The following is a 22,817-nucleotide window of genomic DNA, read 5'->3' as shown; positions in this document are numbered from 1 at the left end:
TCTCATCCTGTGTGCCAGATAGAGCTGATAAACAGCTGCCCTGGACACAGAATTGACCTGCGCCTCCATGGACAGCTGTGAGTCCAAAATGACTCCCAGGCTGCGCACCTGGTCCTTCAGGGGCACAGTTGCCCCATTCAGGACCAGGGAGTCCCTCACACCCGCCAGCCCCCTGTCCCCCCCAAAACAGTACTTTTGCATAGTCAGGATTCAACCTCAATCTGTTAGCTGCCATCCATCCTCCAACCGCATTCCTGCATTGCAGGGGGTTGGACTAGATGATCCTTGGCATCATCCCGGGAACAATTCTACAATTCTAAGATTCTTACTCTAAGGAATAAAATACAGTACAGAAATATTCCTCTCTCTTTTTTTAAGAGAAGAAAGGGCCGCTTTCTTCTGAGACAAGCCTCTCCTGCAGGTCTATTTTCAAGACTTGAGATAAGAAATGGCTTATCAGTTCTGAAGCAGCAAAGCAGTTTCTCTCTGGAAAGTAGCTCAGCTCTGCTCCAACCTGCAGGTTAGGGAGCATTTTGCAAATGGGAATGTCCACAAGTTCTTATGAGAGAGGGAAGGGAAACGTTTCTCTCTCTGCTCTCTTTCCTCTGCCCACGTGTCCTGAATCGAGCCCAGTGGACTCGGTGGCTTTGGAGAATGCATGTACAGGATTCGGCTGCCTGTCACTTGCAGTCTCACTCTCTCCCTTGCACAGCCTTTCCCCACCCAACCTGCTTCTGTCTCGGGCAGCCAGGGGGTGTCCCCTGCTCTGCTTCAGGAAACCGAATTGATTCTGCCCCGTGAACTTTCATTTTCAGCTCCGAGCGAAAGTTCGTCTCCCAAGCCAGACGATTTCAGGGAGAGCGGAGGAAGGAGCAGCAGGCAGAGCAGAGCAGAAATAGGAAAAATCCACAGATGAAGAGACAATACTTGTGATCTCCAAAGAGGTAGGAGGAAGAGAAGGAAGCCACTGGGGAAGGGGGGGCAGGCAAAGGAGTCCAAGCCCATTAGTTTTTTCAGGGTGCAATTCTGTCCGCATTGCTCAATGTTTAGGACTGCGGCTCAAGGTGTCCAGTTAAGGGCAAAGCATTGTTGGGATGAAGAAATCAAAATAGGCATTTGTAATCTGCTAGTTGAAGCCATCCAAGGGGACGTTTGCATGAGGACAGGATGAAACCTGGCTCACGAAAGGGTACTTTATGTGAGGATAGGGACGGGGGGGGGGGGGAGGAATTCAGTTCACATTTAAAATTGAGCCATTATTATTATTATTATTATTATTATTATTATTATTATTATTATTATTATTATATTTATACCCTGCCCATCTGGCTAGGTTTCCCCAGCCACTCTGGGCGGTTTCCAACAAAAGATTAAAATCACAACAATTCATCAAGTATTAAAACTTCCCTAAACAGGGCTGCCTTCATAATTTGCACTTTCTGAAATAAGATGGAAAGTGAAACATAGCCACACTTCTCTGAATTTTGGGATGCAGGTCTCCAGCCAAACGTTTATGAAAATGCAAAAAGCAAGGGGGTATGTGAAATAAAATACATATATTACTAAAAAGAAAAATTAAAAAAAAATGCAAGCAATATGTTGGGGAAAATTGTTTGCAAGAATGTGTACATAGAAAATTGTTTTGTAAGGAGAGATTTGCACTAAATGCTGCTGAATTTACATGAGGTTTGTTTATTCATTTATTTTAAATGTAGATTTGCACAAATTTGGAGAGCTGTATTTAAGATTGTCAAAATGAGAGGGTGAGAGAACTGATTTGAGGCAGGGCTTACCCTCAGAACCTGTTTTGAGTGCCACAACTCAGCCCAGAAAAAAATTAAGTAATTGCATATAGAAGAAGGAAACAAAACTCAAGATTTGGAGTATTTCTATGGCCAAAATGTTTTTTTAAATTATTGGAAGAATTTGTGGTAGGATCAGTTTTGCTCTCATTCCTGATGCCACAGAGTTTTACCCTCAGGCTCAGGTGACCAAGCACGGGAGTGGATTCCATCTCTAGACACATTTAGAAGCATTTTTTGCCTGAAGTCTGGCCCAGTCATTTCATGACGCTTCAACTGCACAATTGTAGAAATGTCTGGATTGAAATCAGTTTAATGGTTGTGTGGTCTTTTGAATTTGTCAAACACTTCCTCTTCATGTGTGTCATGCTGGTGGCTTTCGAATGTGTTCTGTAAATCTGCACATCCACGGAAATAAAGAAATAAGTGGGATTTTCCTGGGGATTGGACTGAAAAAAATTAAAATCTGCCACAGGAAGTGGCTTGCGATCGTTCGTACTGCCATAACTCTGTCGTTTGCAGAGAGTGTGGTGTAGTGGTTAGAGCGTTGGCCTAAGACCAGGGTTCAAATCCCAGAAGCTCACTGGGTGTGGCCTTGGGGGCCAGTCACCGCCTCTCTGCCTAACCTACCTCACAGGGTTGTTGTGGGGATCAAATGAGGAAGGGGAGGACCAGGTGTGCTGCACTGAGCTCAATGGGGCAAGGGGGGGAGAACCAGGATCTAAATAAATAATAAAAAATATGTGTCGTATTTTCTGTAACCTACCCAAAGGTCTTAGAGCAGGTCCATCCCTACACAACCCAGAATATGCCATAATTAATACTGTAATGGAGAAACAATAAAATACCCAACTTGATCGAACAGAAGAGCGTAAGAAGAGCCTGTAGAGCGGAAAGGGCTTCCAGTCTTCTTTGGAAGATTCCAGATTTATGGCTTTCCTCAGTGACATCCATTTTGCCATCTCTGCATGTTTCAAGATTTTCACCCGCCCTTCTTCCTTTGAGGGCGTTCCCTCCTCCTTCCATTTTTGTGCATAGAGAATCTTTGCCTCTGTAGCCACATACATAAATACCGTTGAGACTTCCTTCGGGATTTTCCCGTCCAGTATCCCAAGCAGAAAGGATTTGGGCCTCTTGGGAAAAGTTCCTTTAAAGTTTTTCTTAATTTCATTATATAGTATGTCCAATTGGTTAAGAAATATCAAAAATTTGGTAACTGACCGTGGACTAATTTGGAAATGGACTTGATCCTGGTGGCAATTCTTGGGCCCCTGCTAATACCTTTTTACCTTTTACCTTTTATATCTATCTATCTTTTTATTAACTTGCAGTCCATTATCTTCCTGCATGTTTATCTTCTTTAAATCCCCCCCAAAACAAAAATCCTCCCCAGCTTAACTAACCGTTCCTTAGTTTTGCACAGAGGGCATGAGAAATGCAAGGAAATAGGAAAGAAGGTTGATGGTGTGTGTGGCTGGATGTGTGTGCGCCCTAAAAGGAGGGATTTTTAAAATAACCCTGAAAGTGAGGTGTGTTTTCTGTGCTTCTCTTTCCTTCTACCCCCAATATCCCTCCCCCTTCTTTTTCTCTCCCTCTCCCCCCAGGAAACCTCCCCCCACCTGCTCAAGAGCCACTCAGCTTGACTTCCAGGTTCCTGCCATGGGTTTGGGCTGCATTTCCAGGACACCGGACCCCAGTAGTGCAGGTATTCAGGGGTCATATGGGGGTAGTTATTCCTGCCAAACCCCCCAGGGTTGGAGGGGGGATTGGCCACCACCCGCAGGTTGTCCAATAACTGCCACTCACTGCAGAATGTGGGGGCAGGGACGCGGGGTGCTATGCTATGTCAAATCATAAAGGTACAATTATTTTTAAAATTATTTAAAAAGAAAGAAAATGGATGGGGAGGAATAGGGGACTCCCCCCTTACGTGTAACAAAGCCTCCCAGGGAATCCACTGCAAGAATGTGGTTGGTCAAGGGAGCCGTGGGCTCGAATAGGTTGTGATCTTTCTAATTCACAGGGGACAAGGAAGAATCGGAACTGTGTATCGTCCTTCTTGGCAAGGCCGGCGTGGGAAAAAGTGCCACAGGGAACACCCTCCTCAGACGGGAGAGATTTCGCTCGGCTTTTTCTGCAAAGCCAATAACTCAGAAGGTCGAGAAGGAGAGTGGGGATTTTAATGGCCAGAGGTTTTCTGTGATTGACACGCCCGCTGTCTCTAGTTCAGAATCTTTTGCAAAACACAAGCGAGAGATCAAAAACCTCTGCAAGTCCAGTCCTTACGTTCTGGTCTTTGTGATCACCGTGGGCCGTTTCACTCTGGAAGACAAGAAAACTGCTGAAAATGTTGAGAAGGTGTTTGGGAAGAAGAAGTTCAGGAAGCGCATGGTTGTCTTGTTCACCCACAAAGAGGATTTGAAAGGTGAATCCTTGGAGGACTATGTGGAGAAGTCCGAAAACAAGGCGCTCCTGAAACTGGTTAAGGATTGTAGGAATCGCTGCTTTGCTTTGAATAACAAGGCAGCTGGAGAAGAGAAGGAGGAGGTCTCCAGGCTGATGGAAAATCTCCAGCAGATGCTTCACGAGGATGGATCAGGGCCCTGCACAGATAAAGGGAAAGAGGGGGAAAGGAAAAAGAAAAAGAATTGAAGGCTGCTCTTATATCATCTAGTTTATAATGTTTCGTTTCTTTCTTTCTAAAATATGTGGGGCTTGCTTTGTGCCTAATCTGGAAGTTGCAATGAGTGCAGGATTCCACCATTGTTGACAGCAGCGGGTGCTTGTCAGCCTAGGACGCCTGGTCTCAGAGACCTGCCCTGGCTCCCGATTTGCCGCCAGGCCAAGTTCAAGGTTTCGCTCTCAGGATATGAACCCCTTAACAGTTTGGGAGCAGTTTAGCCCTGAGATCGCCTGACCCCACATGTGGTCTCTGGACGGCTTTGATTGGCAGAATGGGCACAGTTCCAGGTGCCACCTAATATCTCTTCTGCATTAATAAGAAATCGTTCTTTTGGGGTGGCGGCACCAAGACTCCCTGCCTATTGACATCAGGCAGGCAATTTTGCTAACTTTTTCCCCCCGCCTGTGAAAAACATTTTTGTTTAGACAAGGCTACTCACATATTTAGAATGCTGATACGTTTGTAGTTTGCCGCTGGTTTTAATTTGTGGGTGTTTTCATTGTTATTAATCATAATCCTGTTGTTTTATTATTTTTCAAAGCGCTTTGAGGTTTTTTTACAATAAAGAGGTAAAGGAATTTTATGAAAATAATAGCATAACTGTCCGCAGTTTCCAAAACCCCACATGGGAATGGATACATCGATCCACTTCACTTCTCTCAGTTTCTCATTTTCCCCGTCTTAAACGGGAAATGCTTTATTTTTATTTTTGAACCATTATGAAAGTTTAGCTGTACTTTTGTGTCAATTTTCCCTAACAAACACCTTTGTAAATTACAAACATTCTTTGCAAGACATTGTTCCTAATAAAATGCATCTTTGTATGTCATTTTCACAGTTATATGCATTCTTGCGAACTCCGGCTGCAGAACTGCGTCACAAACAAAGCGAGGATTTCAGAGATTGGCTGTGTTTCATTTTGCTTTGGAAAGTGGAAATTTATTATTTCCACCTTTCAATGGAAGCTGGGTCAAACAGCCACTGACCTTTTGGGACCGGGGGTACATTTTGAATTAGGAGAGAGCATGGTGGGAGGCGGTAGTCATAAAATTGCTGGCAGGGGTGTGGGGCAGAGCACAATGGGGCTGCCATGGGGAGGGCAAGTCAGAACACAAAGTTGGAGAGTGTCCTGTCATTGCTGCTTCAGTCTCTCTCCCCACCGCCCCCCAATCTTATGCTTGCCCTGGGAAGCCTGTAGAGGAAAACAATAGAATGGGGAAAACCAGAGATCTGTTCAAGAAAATTGGAGATATGAAAGGAACATTTCGTACAAAGATTACCATAATCAAGGACAAAAGTGGTAAGGACCTAACAGAAGCAGAAGACATCAAGAAGAGGTGGCAAGAATACACAGAGGAATTATACCAGAAAGACATGGAGGTTTGGTACACCCCAGGTAGTGTGGTTGCTGACCTTGAGCCAGACATCTTGGAGAGTGAAGTCAAATGGGCCTTAGAAAGCACTGCTAATAACAAGGCCAGTGGAAGTGATGATATTCCAGCTGAACTATTTAAAATTTTAAAAGATGATGCTGTTAAGGTGCTACACCCAATATGCCAGCAAGTTTGGAAAACTCAGCAATGGCCAGAGGATTGGAGAAGATCAGTCTACATCCCAATTCCAAAGAAGGGTAGTGCCAAAGAATGCTCCAACTACCGCACAATTGCGCTCATTTCACACGCTAGCAAGGTTATGCTTAAAATTCTACAAGGCAGGCTTAGGCAGTATGTGGACCGAGAACTCCCAGAAGTGCAAGCTGGATTTTGAAAGGGCAGAGGAACCAGAGACCAAATAGCAAACATGCGCTGGATTATGGAGAAAGCTAGAGAGTTCCAGAAAAACGTCTACTTCTGCTTCATTGACTATGCAAAAGCCTTTGACTGTGTCGACCACAGCAAACTATGGCAAGTTCTTAAAGAAATGGGAGTGCCTGATCACCTCATCTGTCTCCTGAGAAATCTCTATGTGGGACAAGAAGCTACAGTTAGAACTGGATATGGAACAACTGATTGGTTCAAAATTGGGAAAGGAGTACGACAAGGTTGTATATTGTCTCCCTGCTTATTTAACTTATATGCAGAATTCATCATGCGAAAGGCTGGACTAGATGAATCCCAAGCCGGAATTAAGATTGCCAGAAGGAATATCAACAAACTTAGATATGCAGATGACACAACCTTGATGGCAGAAAGCGAGGAGGAATTAAAGAACCTTTTAATGAGGGTGAAAGAGGAGAGCGCAAAATATGGTCTGAAGCTCAACATCAAAAAAACCAAGATCATGGCCACTGGTCCCATCACCTCCTGGCAAATAGAAGGGGAAGAAATGGAGGCAGTGAGAGATTTTACCTTCTTGGGCTCCTTGATCACTGCAGATGGTGACAGCAGTCACGAAATTAAAAGACGCCTGCTTCTTGGGAGAAAAGCGATGACAAACCTAGACAGCATCTTAAAAAGCAGAGACATCACCTTGCCGACAAAGGTCCGTATAGTTAAAGCTATGGTTTTCCCAGTAGTGATGTATGGAAGTGAGAGCTGGACCATAAAGAAGGCTGATCGCCGAAGAATTGATGCTTTTGAATTATGGTGCTGGAGGAGACTCTTGAGCGTCCCATGGACTGCAAGAAGATCAAACCTATCCATTCTTAAGGAAATCAGCCCTGAGTGCTCCCTGGAAGGACAGATCGTGAAGCTGAGGCTCCAATACTTTGGCCACCTCATGAGAAGAGAAGAATCCTTGGAAAAGACCCTGATGTTGGGAAAGATTGAGGGCACTAGGAGAAGGGGACGACAGAGGACGAGATGGTTGGACAGTGTTCTCGAAGCTACGAACATGAGTTTGACCAAACTGCGGGAGGCAGTGCAAGACAGGAGTGCCTGGCGTGCTATGGTCCATGGGGTCACGAAGAGTCAGACACGACTAAACGACTAAACAACAACAACCTTTCAATGGAAGCTGGGTCAAACGGCCACTGACCTTTTGGGACCGGGGGGTACATTTTGAATTAGGAGAGAGCGTGGTGGGAGGCGGTAGTCATAAAATTGCTGGCAGGGGTGTGGGGCAGAGCACAATGGGGCTGCCATGGGGAGGGCAAGTCAGAACACAAAGTTGGAGAGTGTCCAGTCATTGCTGCTTCAGTCTCTCTCCCCACCGCCCCCCCAATCTTATGCTTGCCCTGGGAAGCCTGTAGTGTCCTGCTGGTCCTGACTGTGAACAGACAGCTTTCAAAGGCTTAATAACCCTGTTTCCCCAAACACTGATCCTAAACCAAAACATAGACTGCCATTCTGCACCCATTTCTTGGGAATAAGGCCCAGGAAACAGAAAGAGGCCTGTTTCTAAGCCAGACACATTTACCGCCCTACAGCAAATTAAATGTACATTGAATTCCTAGAGAGTGCCTGGACACCAGGTCCTGCACAGCGAGAGACATGCTTGAACCTCTTCCCAAAGTTTAGAAATTTTACCATTTGGGAAGGGAATTATTTAACACCCATCTCCAGAAAACAACTCTTTTATTATTTGCATATTCGAAAACAGGAACAGAGAGCATATTTAACCTCCTCCTGGCCTCCCCCTGTCCCACTTACAACTTCATACCAAATAATTTTCACTTTTCAATGGAACTGGATCAAATTTGTCCTGCATCCCTAATTCCACTGCATCCCTAATTCCACCTCCTCGTTCTTGAGACCCTTTCATTGCCCATCTATCTGGTATTTGTTGGGGCAGCCCCATGGTAAATACTATTCAACTCAGTGGGACTTACTTCTGAGTAAAAATGGTTAGGCTTGCAGTGTAAAGCTGCCTAGTCTTTACTCAGTTAACTGGGAGTAAGCACCATTGAATACCGTAGGATTTACTTATGAGTAGACAGCACAAGGCTCCATTTTCAATTGAGGAATAAACACTCCCCGTGTTTCCTGAGAAATGGCTGGCCGCTGAAGCATTGCAATTACAGAATGGAAAGTGGATTGGTGACCTTTCCCTTCAAAATTATAGGAAGGGCTTTGTCTGCCAGCATCACCATTTCCTTCATTTGGTGCAGGGATTTTATTTTCAGGATAAACAGGAGTCCATTTTTGCGCCTACACACACCACTTTTAATTGTTCTCCAAGAGGTCGAGGGGAGGATAAAGGAAAACGGTGGCATTCCAGGATCAGATCAGAAACTGGGATGGCTTATGAAATTCCTGGGCTGTCCCTGGAAAACAGGGGCTCTTTGAGGTTTTGCATTCTCCCACCTCATGGCAGGAATATCCCTGGTTTAGATGTCAGAAGGCTCTCCCTGCTCAGGAGGCCAAGAAAGGCAGAGAAAGCTGCAGGGAAACTTTCAGAGCAAACAGCGAAAGCGAAAGCTATGTGCTGAGGACCATTTCTGAGAATTTGTGCTGTTTCAAATAACACCCTGCCTAGTGTGGGAAACCCCGATAAGCAGGAAGAACAATCTGTTTTTCATATCAGTCGTTTCTATCTACTGCTCGACCTTGAATGCAAAACAACATAGCAGTTTCTCTCCACTTTGTACAACAGCGCAGCAGAGATCTCGCAGTTTCATTCCACATGTTATGTTTTGTTTATGCTGCACGCAGACCTTATTTCACATGCATAGATCTGGAGTGTGTTCCAGGAATTCATGTAAAGGTTGCGCTTTGTGTGTTTGCCCTGCCAGCAGACATCATACACACCCACACACCGACTCCCAAACTCAACACAATAACTTCGGCAAATGTCCCCACAAAACACTTCATCACAGGTTTCCCTATCTCTGTTCAAAGGGCCTCTGCTGCATATTACCAAATGCAACAATTCATTGACAAATGTATCTATGTACTGGCTCACGGGTAAAAATTTAGAAAGTCATATAAAATCGCTCCAGTATGGATTTGCGCCATTCCAACTTTGTTCTGTTCAGGAAAAGAAAGGCTACCAAGGGGGGAGTCTGGGATGTGGGCAGCCATAATCCGTGAAACCTGGGATCAGGTACAGAGCAGCCTCTTGCGCAAGAGATAATCCCTGGGCTGGGATCCTGGCAATTGGGTGCCAGACAGGGAGTCATCTCATGGACAACAGCCAACCATCCAAGAATGGATGCATGCACACGAAAGCTCATACCTATGACAAATTTAGTTGGTCTCTAAGGTGCTACTGGAAGGATTATTATTTTTTGTTTCGACTAAGTCAGACCAACACGGCTACCTACCTGTAACATCCAAGAATGGATTAAGTTCTTGGCCAGGACAAAGATGTGTGATTACCTAACCAGGAAACCCAGGAACTTGTTAAGATTTCCTTTGTATCTTGTGGAGGGCAAGAGAGGGTTGGGGGCAGAACATGGTGGATGAGTTCTGCCAGAGACCCCTCCCCGTTTGTGACATATGTATGATGTATCTATGATGTGTGCATGATGCTTCACCAAAGGTGTTTATAGGAAAAGGGGGAAACTTATGAAAGAGGAAGCATCCCTTTGCTCCGGGCTTCTTCCTGCTTCTGCCCTGTGGAAGTCCTGTTGCAACAGTCTTTTGAATAAAAGAACAAGCCTTCTGGCTGCTGTTTTACTCCTCATTTGCTTGCCTGGTGTCAATCTAAGGGAGACCAGGGATTTCCCTATAGCAAGTGTAACATGCACCCTACGAATGCAGCAAAAGTGTGTTTGTAAGCATGTCTGACGTACAGGTATGAAAGTGCCAAGTGTATCAGAGGTGCTTTAAATGTATGGTTTGGAAGTGGCAAATGGTTCTCTGTTTTTCCTTCCATTGCCAAATAAAGCTGTTATCATTTCTCAGTCACCTGATGGTTGTTCTAAATTTAGGGTGGATTAGAAGCAAATTCTGTGGAAGGACTTTAATTTCAATTAAGTTTATTCTCCCCAGTTCGGGGCAGTTTATTATATTCCACCATTCTAGTACAGTACAGGGGTCAGGAACTTGAGCTTGCAACTACACAATCTGCAAAATGCCCGGAAAAAGAAAGAGACTCCGAAGGTCGTGCCTCTTGCGTTGACCTCTCGGCGGCTTCGGTTGCCAGGGCTTCCTCCAGAGCAATCTGGAACGTGAGGTCTTTTTTGGCGTAGGGGCTTCGTTGCAACATCTCGTCCCTCAGGCCACCGACGAGGCGGTCACGAAGCATGTTCTCCAACTCTGAGAAGTTGCATAGCCGGGCGGCTTGGCGGAGGGAGGTCACAAACCCAGTTATGGTTTCCCCCGGGGCTTGCCGCTTTGCGTAGAAGGCATTTCGGCAAGCTACCACCGAGGGCTGTGGTGAGAAGTGCTCCTTCAGCCGTTCCATTATTGTTTTGTAAGAGACGGTAGCGACATCTCTAGGTGCAAGGAGAGCCCGGGCGATTTCAAACGTCTCCTCTCCACAGACGCTGAAGAATGTCGCCCTCTTCATGGCATCGTTGGTGACTTCTTTCGCTTGCAGGAGGAAGTTGAAACGGGCGGCGTACCCTTCCCAGTCTCCTGATGCTGGTTTGAATGGCGAGAAGCTGCTGTCGGTTGCCATTCTGGGTTCCTTGGGTCCTGGAGCTGAAGCCTGGATGCACAGTGCGATGCAGCGGTGCAGCAGGTGGCGGTGCTGCGGTGCAGTGCGTGGTGGCGGTCAGCTCAGCAGGATCCCACCTTCGTCGCCAGTGAAATGTACTCGGAGTCGAGAGTGAATTTCATGCTCTTTATTCAGCTCATAGTCATCAAGGAGAAGAGGAGAAGAAGAATGGCTCTTTTCCCAAAACCATCTGCTTATATACATTATTTACACAATGGGCCTTGCGTGATTGGCTACTTCAGGGCTACACCTGTGGGCCAATTATATTGTGGATTGACTTCTGCCTGCAGCCTGATTGGCTGCTCCTACAGGCCAATCAGGTAGCAGATTCGCTTCTGCCAGCCGCCTGATTGGCTGCTCCAGCAGGCCAATCAGGTTGCGGATTCACTTCCACCTGGAGTTGGATTGGGTAGCTCCCGCTGATTCTGAATCCTATTGTTCTAGGATTCAGCTCAGTACATAACAGAAGGCAAATCTTCTGATTCCACAATAATAGGGCCACAATGGTCTCTGAGCTTGTGCAGAGTGCCTTGCCTCTCTGCTGGGCAGCTGTTGCCTGCACCCCTTTAAAACTTCAGGACAGGAATAAGGGACACAAAAACAGTGAGAGACAAGTTCGAGGGGGGAAACACTGGGACCAAAATAGCTGCAAAGACACACATGCAAAAATGTTGAAATATCTGCAACTTCCTTTGCAGCAGGACTTAGCACCGCTAACTCTCATGATTGCTTTTATGCTGCCAAAAAATCTTTCAACCAACGGCTTTCTCTGGCAGGCTGTGGGTGGAGATTTGGCCATTTCTTATCGGAGGAGAACGTAGTTTATTGCAGCCTGTCTTTCGTTTTCAGCTTGGAGCCAACGGCAGCCGCCTTCTCTGCTCCTTCCACCTGAACTTCAGGAAAAGAAGGATGTCCAAGAAAGTCCAGAATTAGGAAAGATCTGGAGAAGCCACACCTGTGATCTTCAAAGAGGTAGAGGAGAAGGGGTGGAGAGAACAGGGTCAAAACCAGAGGCATTTTTCAATGAAGACCCAGAGTGCTCTTCATTTTCGTCTGTTGCACAAAAAACAGGAAGGATTCTTCCAACAACTTCAAGACTCTCGGGTTTCCCCTTCTGCAACAACATCTGTGCAGTTATAAAAATATTAAGAGCTTTTTAAACAAGTTTTTACTTATACTTTTCAAATTTATACATTTCATTAATTTCACAACCATTTTAGCATTTCAAAGTTTGACTTCCTTCCCCCTCTTTCTGCGGTTCCTTAAATTTATTTTTTAATATCTTCTGCATATCCAAATTCATTTAACTTGCTCGTTTAATTATCTACTTTAAATATAAACTCTTATGAAACTGCAGGTTATTACAATAATCCTGCCAATGTTCTTATCTGTTTGCAATCTATCTGTCAATATTCAATAAACCATTTCCATTCTTTCATAAAAAGTTTGTTATGTTGATTTCTTTTTCTTCCAGTAAGTTTCGCCATTTCTGCACATTCCATAAGTTTTTGTATCCATTGTTCTTTTTCTGGGACTTCTTTCTGCTTCTTTCCACTTTGGGGCGAGTAGCAGTCTTGCAGCTGTAGTAGCATAAATAAATAAATATCTATACAGTTTAGGTAGTTCTTTCCCTATAATTCCCAAAAGAAAAGCTTCTGGGTTGTTGTTTTTTACGAAGGTTATTTTAAGCATCCTTTTCAATTCATTATATAACATTTCCTAGTAAGCTTTGACCTTACTACAAAAAATATTAAGAGCTTTAAGGCGGTGAATGTTGTAAATGACACACACAACCCAGACGCGGGTTATACCCTGAACATAGCTGCCAAGTTTTCCCTTTTCTCACGAGGAAGCCTATTCAGCATAAAGGAATTTCCCTTTAAAAAAGGGAGAACTTGGCAGCTATGGACCTGAAAGACTAAAATTTATAAGACGGTTGAGTTTAACAAGCACCGCACTGGGGAGAGATGGATCATCACAGATGTTGCCCCCACGCCCTGCCTTCAGCTCCTGATGCAGGCTGCCTTTCAAACAAATGACTAACTTGCACTGTTTGCAGGAACAAATCCTTGAAGACTGTTGCCTTGAAGCAAGAAAATTGCCATGGGAGGAAAAATGTCACGTGAACCATTGCTGAAGACCTCAGAGGTAAGCCCCAAGAAAGCGTGGGCAATTTGCTCCTGGAACATTTAACAAAAACGAGAGTAGAAAGGTAATTCATAGAATCATAGAGTTGGAAGGGGACCCAGGGGTCATCTAGTCCAACCCCCTGTAATACAAGAATTTCATTTATAGCATCCATGACAGGTAGCCTTCCAACCTCTGCTTTAAAATTTCCAAGGAAGGAGAGTCCCCCACCTCACAAGGGAGACCATTCCACTGCTGAACAGCTCTTACCGCCAGAAAGTTCTTCCTGGTGTTTAATTGGAATCTCCTTCCTTGTAACTTGAAGCCACTGGTCCTTCCCTCCAGAGCAGAAGAAAACAAGCTTGCTCCCTCCTCCATGTGGCAGCCCTTCAGATATTGGAAGATGGTATCATATCTCCTCTCAGTCTCCTCCATACCTGCCAAGTTCCTGCCGGAAAAATAAGGGACCGGGCCGGAAGTAGCAGACCGGAAGTAGCGCTGCCGCCATTTCGGAACTGGGCGGAGCATGCTCAGGAGCGACTTGGGATGCTGCTCTGCCCAGTTCCAAAATGGCCGCTGCTCCAGAAGTCGCGCTGCAGCCATTTTGGAGCAGCATCAAAAGTTGCTTCTGAGCATGCTCCGCCCAGTTCCAAAATGGCCGCCGCACCAGAATAAACCGGGAAAAAACAAAAAAAAACGTTTTTTCAGCTGGGAACAGCTGGAAAAACGGGGGTTTCCCGGGGAATACAGGAGACTTGGCAGCTATGGTCTCCTCTTCTCCAAGCTCAACATACACAAAGAGTTTCTACAAATATTATTTTATGAGAAATTTTGACATAGCCCTACACCAAGCGGAGCGGACCTCCTTCCCAGGAGCTGAATATGACCTCCCAAGGCCTCTCAATGTGGCCCCCTGGACCCTCCCCAGGCCTCTCTCACAGCCTCCTTGACTGTTTGACCCTGGCTGCAAGATTCTCCTTGAACTCCTTGAACTCTGTGGGGAAGGAGGCAAAGGCAAAATTATCATTCAATGTTCCACCCGGTTTTGCCCCTAGCCCTGCCTGCCATTAGCATGTGGCCTCTGGAAGCTTTCATAGGCAGGAATGTGGCCCTCAGGCTGAAAATGCACGCCCCCTTCCCATATACTCTTTCTGTGCAGAACAACACATGCCTCCTTTGCCCATGAGGGATAATCTTAAAAGTTCTCTTATCCCCACTCAACCAAAGTTGGGTTTCGCTACAAGGATCCTGCCAATTGATTCATTATTAATATTAATTGTTGTTGTCACACTGTAGAGAGGGTCCCCAAACCTACATCTCACTTGCTTTCTGAGTTGTTTTTCCTGTGAGCTGTGTTTTCTATATATCTCTGTTTCTCAGGGTCTGTGAACTTTGCAAGAAGCGAGGCCTCAGAGCACTGAAAAGATTCAGGGGGGTTGTTGTTAAAGAAGAGCAGTGGGTGATTTAAAAAATAAAATAAAAGATTTAAAAGCATTTTTCAGTTAGCATCAAATTAGTGCTTAAGTTTGCAAATGGAAGACTGCTTTGGACTAACCTTAAAGGTAAAGGTAAAGGTACCCCTGACTGTTAGGTCCAGTTGCGGACAACTCTGGGGTTGCGGCGCTCATCTCACTTTACTGGCCAAGGGAGCCGGCGTACAGCTTCCGGGTCATGTGGCCAGCATGACAAAGCCGCTTCTGGTGAACCAGAGCCCCGCACGGAAACGCCATTTACCTTCCCGCCAGAGCGGTACCTATTTATCTACTTGCACTTTGATGTGCTTTCGAACTGCTAGGTTGGCAGGAGCAGGGACCGAGCAACGGGCGCTCACTCCGTCGCGGGGATTCGAACTAACCTTAAACTATCACAAATATTTCAGGGAGATGAAGATTCCGTCGCAGAAGGTAAGAAGTCAAAACATCACATTTTGGGGAGAAATCTACATTAGCTACTGTCTCACAAACATTATCCCTTCCTCTATTTTTAATGGTTGCAGTTGAAACCGCATCAGGATTCTCAGCTCTCCCCTTCCTGAAGGTTACAGGGAGCAGACGATTCCCTGGTTACAACAGCTTCTCTGGCTACCCATCTTTTTCCAGCCACAATTCAAGGACCTTTAAAGCCCTTTACAGCTTAGGTCCAAGCTATCTGAAAGACTGTACTACCTCAGGTTAAGAATTTAATTCGTTCTGGAGGTCCGTTCTTAACCTGAAACTGTTCTTAACCTGAGGTACCACTTTAGCTAATGGGGCCTCCCGCTGCCGCCATGCGATTTCTGTTCTCAACCTGAGGTAAAGTTCTCAACCCTAGGTGCTATTTCTGGGTTAGCAGAGTCTGTAACCTGAAGCTTCTGTAACCCGAGGTACCACTGTATTCCCTCATATGAACTCGCTTGGAGTTTAAATGATACCAGCTGTACTAATGTCATGATCTATAGGAATAAACCATGTGAAAAATTCAGATTGGCACCCCTGTTTGCAGCCCTGGCAAATTCGTATGGGATAGGAATTCGTATGGGATAGGAATTCGTATGGGATTGGCACAATCAGCACAGTTTTCTTTCCATTGCAGTCCAGCTTCCACCAAAAAATACCTGATTCGTCTTGTTATCCACCATGGCCAAATTTAACATGCTAAATTTCCCCATATGAACTCACCTGGTCCCTGCGATCATCCTTTGAGATCCTTCTTCGTGTGCCACCTACGCAAGAGGTCCAGAGGGTGGCCAACACAAGAGCAGGGCCTTTTCTGCAGTGGCTCCCCATTTGTGGAATGCTCTCCCCAGGGAAGCCTGCCTGGTGCCTTCGCTGCAGATCCTTTAGGTGCCAGTAGAAAAAGATTCTCTTTAATTGGGCCTTTGGCTGATTAACTTTCTATGGCCTTTAAATGTGTTTGTGGGAGCGGGGTTATTGATTTGTTTTTGTCCTCGTTTTATTTTGTATTTTGTTTTATCATTTCATAATTTTTATGATGTGAACCACCCTGTGCTTTTTGGATGAAGGGTGATATACAAATTTAATAAATAATAATAATTAGGGCATTTTTTTCAACTGGAGCTCAGCTGCGGTACCTCTCAGGTGTGTTAGCGCTAAAGAACAAGGGAGAAGTTTTTTGTGAGCTCCTGCGAACTCTTTTTCTACAAAAATAGCACGGGTCATAATGGATGTTGTGATTAATTACATAATTCCACACCATTCATATCAATACAAAGGCCACTAATTTTAATGGAAAGGAAATACAGTGGAACCTCGGTTGTCAAACACCTCCGTAGTCGAACACCTTGGGTTTTGAATGCCGAAAACCCGGAAGTAACTGCTCCGGTTTTCAAACAATTTTCAAAAGCCAAATGTGCTATGCGGCTTCCATTTTGAGTCTCCCTATTGTATTGAGTTTTCGGTTTTCAAATGTTTCGGAAGTCGAACGTTCTTCTGGAATGGATTACGTTAGAAAACCGGGGTTGCACTGTATCAGACAAACAGCAGAAGCAAACCCCCATCCTATTCACCTGCCTGATTTCCATCCCAAACAACAAACAGGTGAGCTGCCGCCATTTTCACCCCCTCTGCTTCGCTGGATGGCAGTGAGGCGTTGCGTTGAATATCAGAAAAGGGTTGACGTTCACCTGGAGATAACTCAAACCCTATGGTTGCCGATCTCCTGTTCTCTAACATCTCCTCCATTGCTCACAGGAGAAGACAGAGAAGTGAGGATAATCCTCGTCGGGAAAACAGGTGGCGGGAAAAGTGCCACGGGAAACACCATCCTTGGCCGGAGAGAATTTGTGTCGGCGCTTAGGCCAAGAACAACAACTGTCACCTGCCAAAGTGGCCAAGGGACCTGGAAGGGCAGGACTGTCTTGGTGGTGGACACAGCAGATATTCTGAGTTCAGGTGCCTTCAGTGATGAAGAATCAGCAGCAGAGATCATCCGTTGCGTTGAGCTGTCCAGGCCTGGTCCCCACGCTCTGGTTTTCGTGACTCAGGTGGGCCGTTTCACGGCAGAAGACGAGGCGGCAGCAAAGCAGGTCCAGGATGTCTTTGGGTCGGAGGCCACCAAGCACATGGTGGTCTTGTTCACCCGAAAAGAAGGTTTAGGTGGAGGCTCCTTGGGGGATTATGTGGGGTCATCAGAGAACAAGGCTATCCTGGAGCTGAGGGCAAAATGTGGCAGCCGCTTCTGCGCTTTCAATAACAGGGCAGAAGGGGAAGAGAAGGAGGAGCAGGTCTCTGAGCTGATGGACATGATCCACAACATGGTTCAGGATAACGGAGGAGGCTTTTACAGCAACGAGCTGTATTTGAAGCCCTACATAACCAATGCAGATCTCAGGAGATACATGATAGGAAACAGACGGGCCAGGGAAAGAGCAGAGCAAGTTTCTGGGTGGAGGCAGAATGTGCTGCGTCTCATTGCAGATCGGTGGTTGGTCGCTGCAGGGATTGCAATTGGGTGTGCTTTGTTGGGGTACATTATTTGGCGTGTGTTTTCTTAGTTTCAAGGTGGGCCATCTGCTTCCTAAAATAGCTCATCTTGGTCTTTCAGACCCTCTCCAGCTGTTTTTGGACTACAACTCCCATCACCCCTAGCTAGCAGGACCGATGGTCAGGGATGATGGGAACAGCTGAAGACCCGCATTTGGGAAACCCTGGGACAGGGTGTCAGACTCGGAAATACCTGACTGCTCAGGGTTCAGATCCCCACCACTCAGCCATGAATCTCACTGGGTGACCTCGGGTCACTCACTCACTCTCAGCTTAACCTACCTCGCAGGGTTGTTGTGAGGATAAAATGGAGAGGGAGAGAACTCTGTACATCAACTTAAGCTCCTTGGAGGGAAAGGTATGATATATATGTGTGTATGTAATTAATAAAGAAATAAACTCTTGTGTGGCAAGGTGAGCAACGTAACTTGGAAGGTTAGAGTTCTGCAGGGTTTGAATTCCCACCACTCAGCCATGAAGCTCAGTGGGTGATCTTGGGCCAGTCGCTGCCTCTCAGCTTATCCTCCCTCACAGGGTTGTTGTTGTTGTGAGGATGAGGTTGTGTAGATAACAAATGGGATGGTGAAAAAGAGGTTGATAACGTGGAGTAGGAGAAAAGCAAAAGGAACCAGGAAAAGTGTGGAAGGGAAGTCATATGGTATATGCAGACATGCTGTATTTGGTATGAAGTTGTAAGTGGGACAAGGGGAGGGGAGGGGGTCAAATATGCTCTCTGTTCCTGTTTTTGAAAATGCGAAGAAGAAGAAGAAGAAGAAGAAGAAGAAAGAGCTGATTTCTGGAGATGGGTGTTAAATAATTCCCTTCCCAAATGGTAAAATTTCTAAACTTTGGGAAGAGGTTCAAGCATGTCTCTCGCTGTGCAGGACCTGGTGTCCAGGCACTCACTAGGAATTCAATGTACATTTAATTTGCTGTGGGGCGGTAAATGTGTCTGGCTTAGAAACAGGCCTCTTTCTGTTTCCTGGGGCTTATTCCCAAGAAGTGGGTGCAGAATGGCAGTCTATGCTTTGGTTTAGGATCAGTGTTTGGGGAAACGGAGTTATTAAGCCGTGTGTCCACAATCAGGACTAGCAGGACACAGCAGGCTTCCCAGGGCAAGCATAAGATTGGGGGGCGGTGGGGAGAGAGACTGAAGCAGCAATGACTGGACGCTCTCTAACTTTGTGTTCTGACTTGCCCTCCCCATGGCAGCCCCATTGTGCTCTGCCCCACACCCCTGCCAGCAATTTTATGACTGCCTCCTCCCACCACGCTCTATCCTAATTCAAAATGTACCCCCTGATCCAATATGGTTGGTGGCCCCTCTCTGTCCATTCTCCCAGAGAGGGGTCTTCTCACTACCTGGAAAAACCCCAAGGAAGCTGGAAATAATATTCCCTTTTTCATCACAGAGGGTCCCTCTGGCGTGGCTCATCGAGAGGACTCCCCCCCAACCCCTTATCAGAAATCGACTAACACTCTGGAGCAATTGCCTTCAATGGCTTGAAATAAGAACCAAGAGTACCCAATATTTAAAAACGTGACCAGAAAAGCCCCAGTGGGGATGGAGGGGGTGTGTGCAGAGAGGGGGGTGCTCTTCGTGAAAGGCTCTTGCTGCCTTTCTTGAAAATGCTCTGGCCATGTCAAGTTGATTTCCCAAGGCTTTGCACCAATAGCAATTTGGAATCCCAGCTGGCTTTCTTCTTGCCCCACCCAAAAGGAACTTCCCATGTTCCTCCCAACCTCCATGGCTTAAAAGCCGTGCTCAGTTTTTCTCCGTCTTGCAGTGATATGGATTCACATGACTCTGCAACACAGCTATTTGCCAAACAAAAGAAGCCTGGAAGAGCGTAGAATGTGGACTTGGGGGAAGGAAGACCCCTGTGTGCTTGTGTGTGAGTTCAACACCGTCCAAAAATGGGGAGAGAATTTCCACAAATTCTGCTTTCCTCAGCCCTGCGCGACAAGCTGCACCTTCTGAGATTTCCACATTTGCACTGCTGAAAGCACAGGGGCCGCCCTCTCGCCCTAGAGGGGATGAACAGGATCAAGGAGCCACTATGTAAGAAGAGCCCAATATTTGGATCCAGCCAGGGACCCACCTAGTTCCGCATCCTGTAACAGCCACACTCTCCTCACCTGTGATTCCCAAACAGTGGCATTCAGAGGCGATTGGAGACTCTGCTGCTTTTAGGATATGTGGTTCCAGTGGTATAGGAAGGGGGGTGCAGTGGGTGTGGGCTGACCCAGGTGTCATCACTGAGGGGGGTGACAAAATGGCACCTTAAGGATACCCTCCAACACTTTGAAGCCAAAATCGGGGACGCTGTCTTCCTGTTTTTTATTGCAAGAGCATGGCGGCTATTTGGGTTGCTGTGATCTCGTGTGACTTCACGCCGTGGTCTGTTCCCACCCCCCACCCCATTAAAGCACTTTTTTTGGGCACGTGCATTTCAAGGCAAGATCGCAGCCCCAAAAAAAACACTTTATGGGGGAAAGGAGGGGAATTGTGCTGTGATATCGTGCGAGATCACAACAACCAAAATGGCCGCTGTTCTCTCACAAGAGAAAAACAGAATGTCCCAGTTTTTCCAGGACACTTGTGGATTATGCCTTAAGGATGTATGCAAACTCAAGGAAAGGTGTGAGCTTTTGTGGGACGATAAAGTATGAGAAATCACACTTGTGTGAGAGAAAAGGGCTAACAAAATAAAATTGGCACAAGGTTTGAAGCACAAAGACTCTTTTGCAACCGATGTGTACAGCTTAATTATCTGCACACCTAAAAATGAAAACAAGACTTCCTTCACACGTGAATAAACCACGTCTTGCCTTCTGTGCAAACGGTTGTCTGTGGTAGGGACTCAATTGTGTTATTTAGGAGTTATTATTTATGCATTTCCTAAACCAGGAATCCCCAAACTTGGCCCTCCAGATGTTTTGGGACTACAATTCCCATCATCCCTGACCACTGGTCCTGTTAGCTAGGGATCATGGGAATTGTAGTCCCAAAACATCTGAAGGACCAAGTTTGGGGATGCCTGTCCTAAACTCTGCCTTCTGGGCTAGAGGGGAAGGTTTGACTCGATGTTTGCATGATATTGTATTATGCTGTAAGAATTTTTAAAAGAAAAAGAATAAGATTAATATCACTTCTTTAAACTGAATAATGTATTAAACCCAGGAACCACAAGTGAAGTGGGTGGGGTGGTATTTATAATGTCATTTTTATTTGAATATTTCACAATTTGCTTTTGCTTCAATACATCAATACAGAGTGTAAAGCCTAATGAAAAGATTTAAGGGAAAATTAAACGGAAGAGGAGAAACATTTGCATTCCAAATAAATGCACAAACCAGGCATATTTGCATATGTTTGTATATTATTTATTTATTTATTTATTTATTTATTTGAATTTCTATACCGCCCTATACTCGGAGGTCTCAGCGCAGTTCACAGAATAAATCAAGACATAAAACCACAAAATACCTAATACAAATTAAAAAACAACAACCCAGTAGCCCCCCCATTGCATATGCAAATCTGCTTTCTCACTTCTACCATTAACTACTCGTGAGTCGGGTTGAAGAAAGAATCCAGAAAGTTTATTTACTGCAGTAAAGTATTTCAGCAGGATTGCTCCACAAAGGCTGGAACCCCACCCCATAGCCCGGGAGGGGGGAGTTACTTATAGGTTTATTACACAAAGCATTGAGATTTCCTCCAATCATATGCATCATGACCTCATTCAAGGAGGTATACAAGCTGTCGTTAGCCAGAACTTATTTAGTTACATTTCATTTTAGCCTGCGCTTCTAGCATAAGCATCTGGGCTGGCCCTACAGCAAGGCTGGGTGGCGCAGGGCGCCAGGGTGCCACCACGCTGCTGCGCCCGCCAGACAGCCGCGCCAAGAAACAGGGTAGGGGGGCGCGTCGGAGGAATCTTCGCACCAGGGCGCCAGATATGCTTAAGACAGCCCTGATAAGCATATTCGTATTCAGATCGATTGATTTGCTGACATAGCTCAACATCTACTGTGCTTACGCATAACCTTCGCATGGATACATTTTGTAGCAAAAGCTCTTGTGCTTTGCATTGTGTGTGCTGTGAAGCTGCGTGTATGGCTACTGGTGTTCTTGCGATAAGCATTTTAGCTCCTCTCTTCCCATGGTGGGGGCTGCTTGCTTTCCCAGCAGTTTCCTAAAGTGATAGGCTACTCCTTTTAACAGTCACACTCAGGGGTCCACATTATCACACACCCCACAAAAAACTTATTTTTATTAAAGACTTGCTGGCCTGGCCCGCATTGCTGTGGCTCATCCCTGTGATTCCCCCCACCCTGTCCTGACCCATGACCTATTCTGTCCCCTCGTCCCCCACCCCCACCCCCACCCCTGGGTTCATCCCTGTGATTCCCCCCACCCTGTCCTGACCCATGACCTATTCTGTCCCCTCCCCCCAACACCCCCGGTTCATCCCTGTAACTGGCCCCACCGTGTCCTTACCTCCTCCTCCCAACCCCCACCCATGTCCTGTGCTCCCAGCATGCACTTGTGGGTGATTTGTGAGTTCTGGAACACGGGGTTTTGGAGTTTTTACGTGGCCCAGGTGTGACATCTGTCTATGCAAATGGTATATGCTTCCTCTCACAGTAGCGTGGGACATTGTGTGCAAATTTGAACGCTATCGGTCAAGTGGTTTTGGTGAAAAGTGGAAACGTACCCACATGCCCTTTTTACACACACACACACACACACACATATATATATGTGTGTGTGTATATATATATACACACACAGATATATAGTATGTATATATATATAGTATATATATATATATATATAGTATATATCGTATGTATGTATATATATATATATATATATATATATATATATATATATATATATGTATATGTATGTATATATAAGTATATATAAGTATATATATATATTGTCACAGATGGGGTGTTGGCTACTCCCGAGTAAGCACTCCACACATCCTCTGGATTTTCATAGTTTTATTGTGCATGCTATATACAGTGGTGAGATGTCTCAAATCATGTCTGCTCTGCATGGGGCAGAAGCCCACAATGGCGTCTCGTGGGCTCTGACCCCCTTTTTAAGACTCGGCATCCAAACGCCCCTCCTCCTTGCTCTATGGGTCCTCCGTGGTCCCAAAC

General features: G+C 45.7%; 2 protein-coding genes across 4 annotated transcripts; both read left to right on the top strand.

The window, feature by feature from the left end:
• Positions 1-510: 510 nt before the first annotated feature.
• LOC118092301 (GTPase IMAP family member 1-like) lies at positions 511-21,616 on the top strand. Of its 3 annotated transcripts, XM_035130223.2 has the most exons (6): positions 511-944; positions 3,407-3,507; positions 11,878-12,000; positions 13,088-13,176; positions 14,951-15,059; positions 16,845-21,616. In XM_035130223.2, the coding sequence occupies exons 4-6, from the start codon at positions 13,132-13,134 to the stop codon at positions 17,645-17,647; spliced, it is 957 nt and encodes a 318-aa protein (XP_034986114.2). In that variant the 5' UTR covers positions 511-944; positions 3,407-3,507; positions 11,878-12,000; positions 13,088-13,131; the 3' UTR covers positions 17,648-21,616. The 3 variants fall into 3 exon arrangements, with proteins under 3 accessions (XP_034986114.2, XP_034986115.2, XP_060136501.1); XM_035130224.2 differs by lacking the exon at positions 3,407-3,507; XM_060280518.1 differs by lacking the exon at positions 3,407-3,507 and having other exon boundaries at positions 513-944; positions 15,035-15,059.
• On the top strand, positions 3,819-6,366 carry LOC118092046 (GTPase IMAP family member 2-like; the record flags this gene model as incomplete). The annotated part of the gene is made up of 1 exon (XM_060281075.1): positions 3,819-6,366. A coding segment is annotated over one exon (636 nt), but the record flags the coding sequence as incomplete, so codon positions are not given.
• Positions 21,617-22,817: the final 1,201 nt, after the last annotated feature.

The sequence above is a fragment of the Zootoca vivipara genome, chromosome 12, assembly GCF_963506605.1.
Source record: "Zootoca vivipara chromosome 12, rZooViv1.1, whole genome shotgun sequence".
NCBI classification, from domain to species: domain Eukaryota; kingdom Metazoa; phylum Chordata; class Lepidosauria; order Squamata; family Lacertidae; genus Zootoca; species Zootoca vivipara.
The sequence above is the reverse complement of the archived record's forward strand: the minus strand, read 5'-3'. Positions and strand labels throughout refer to the sequence as shown.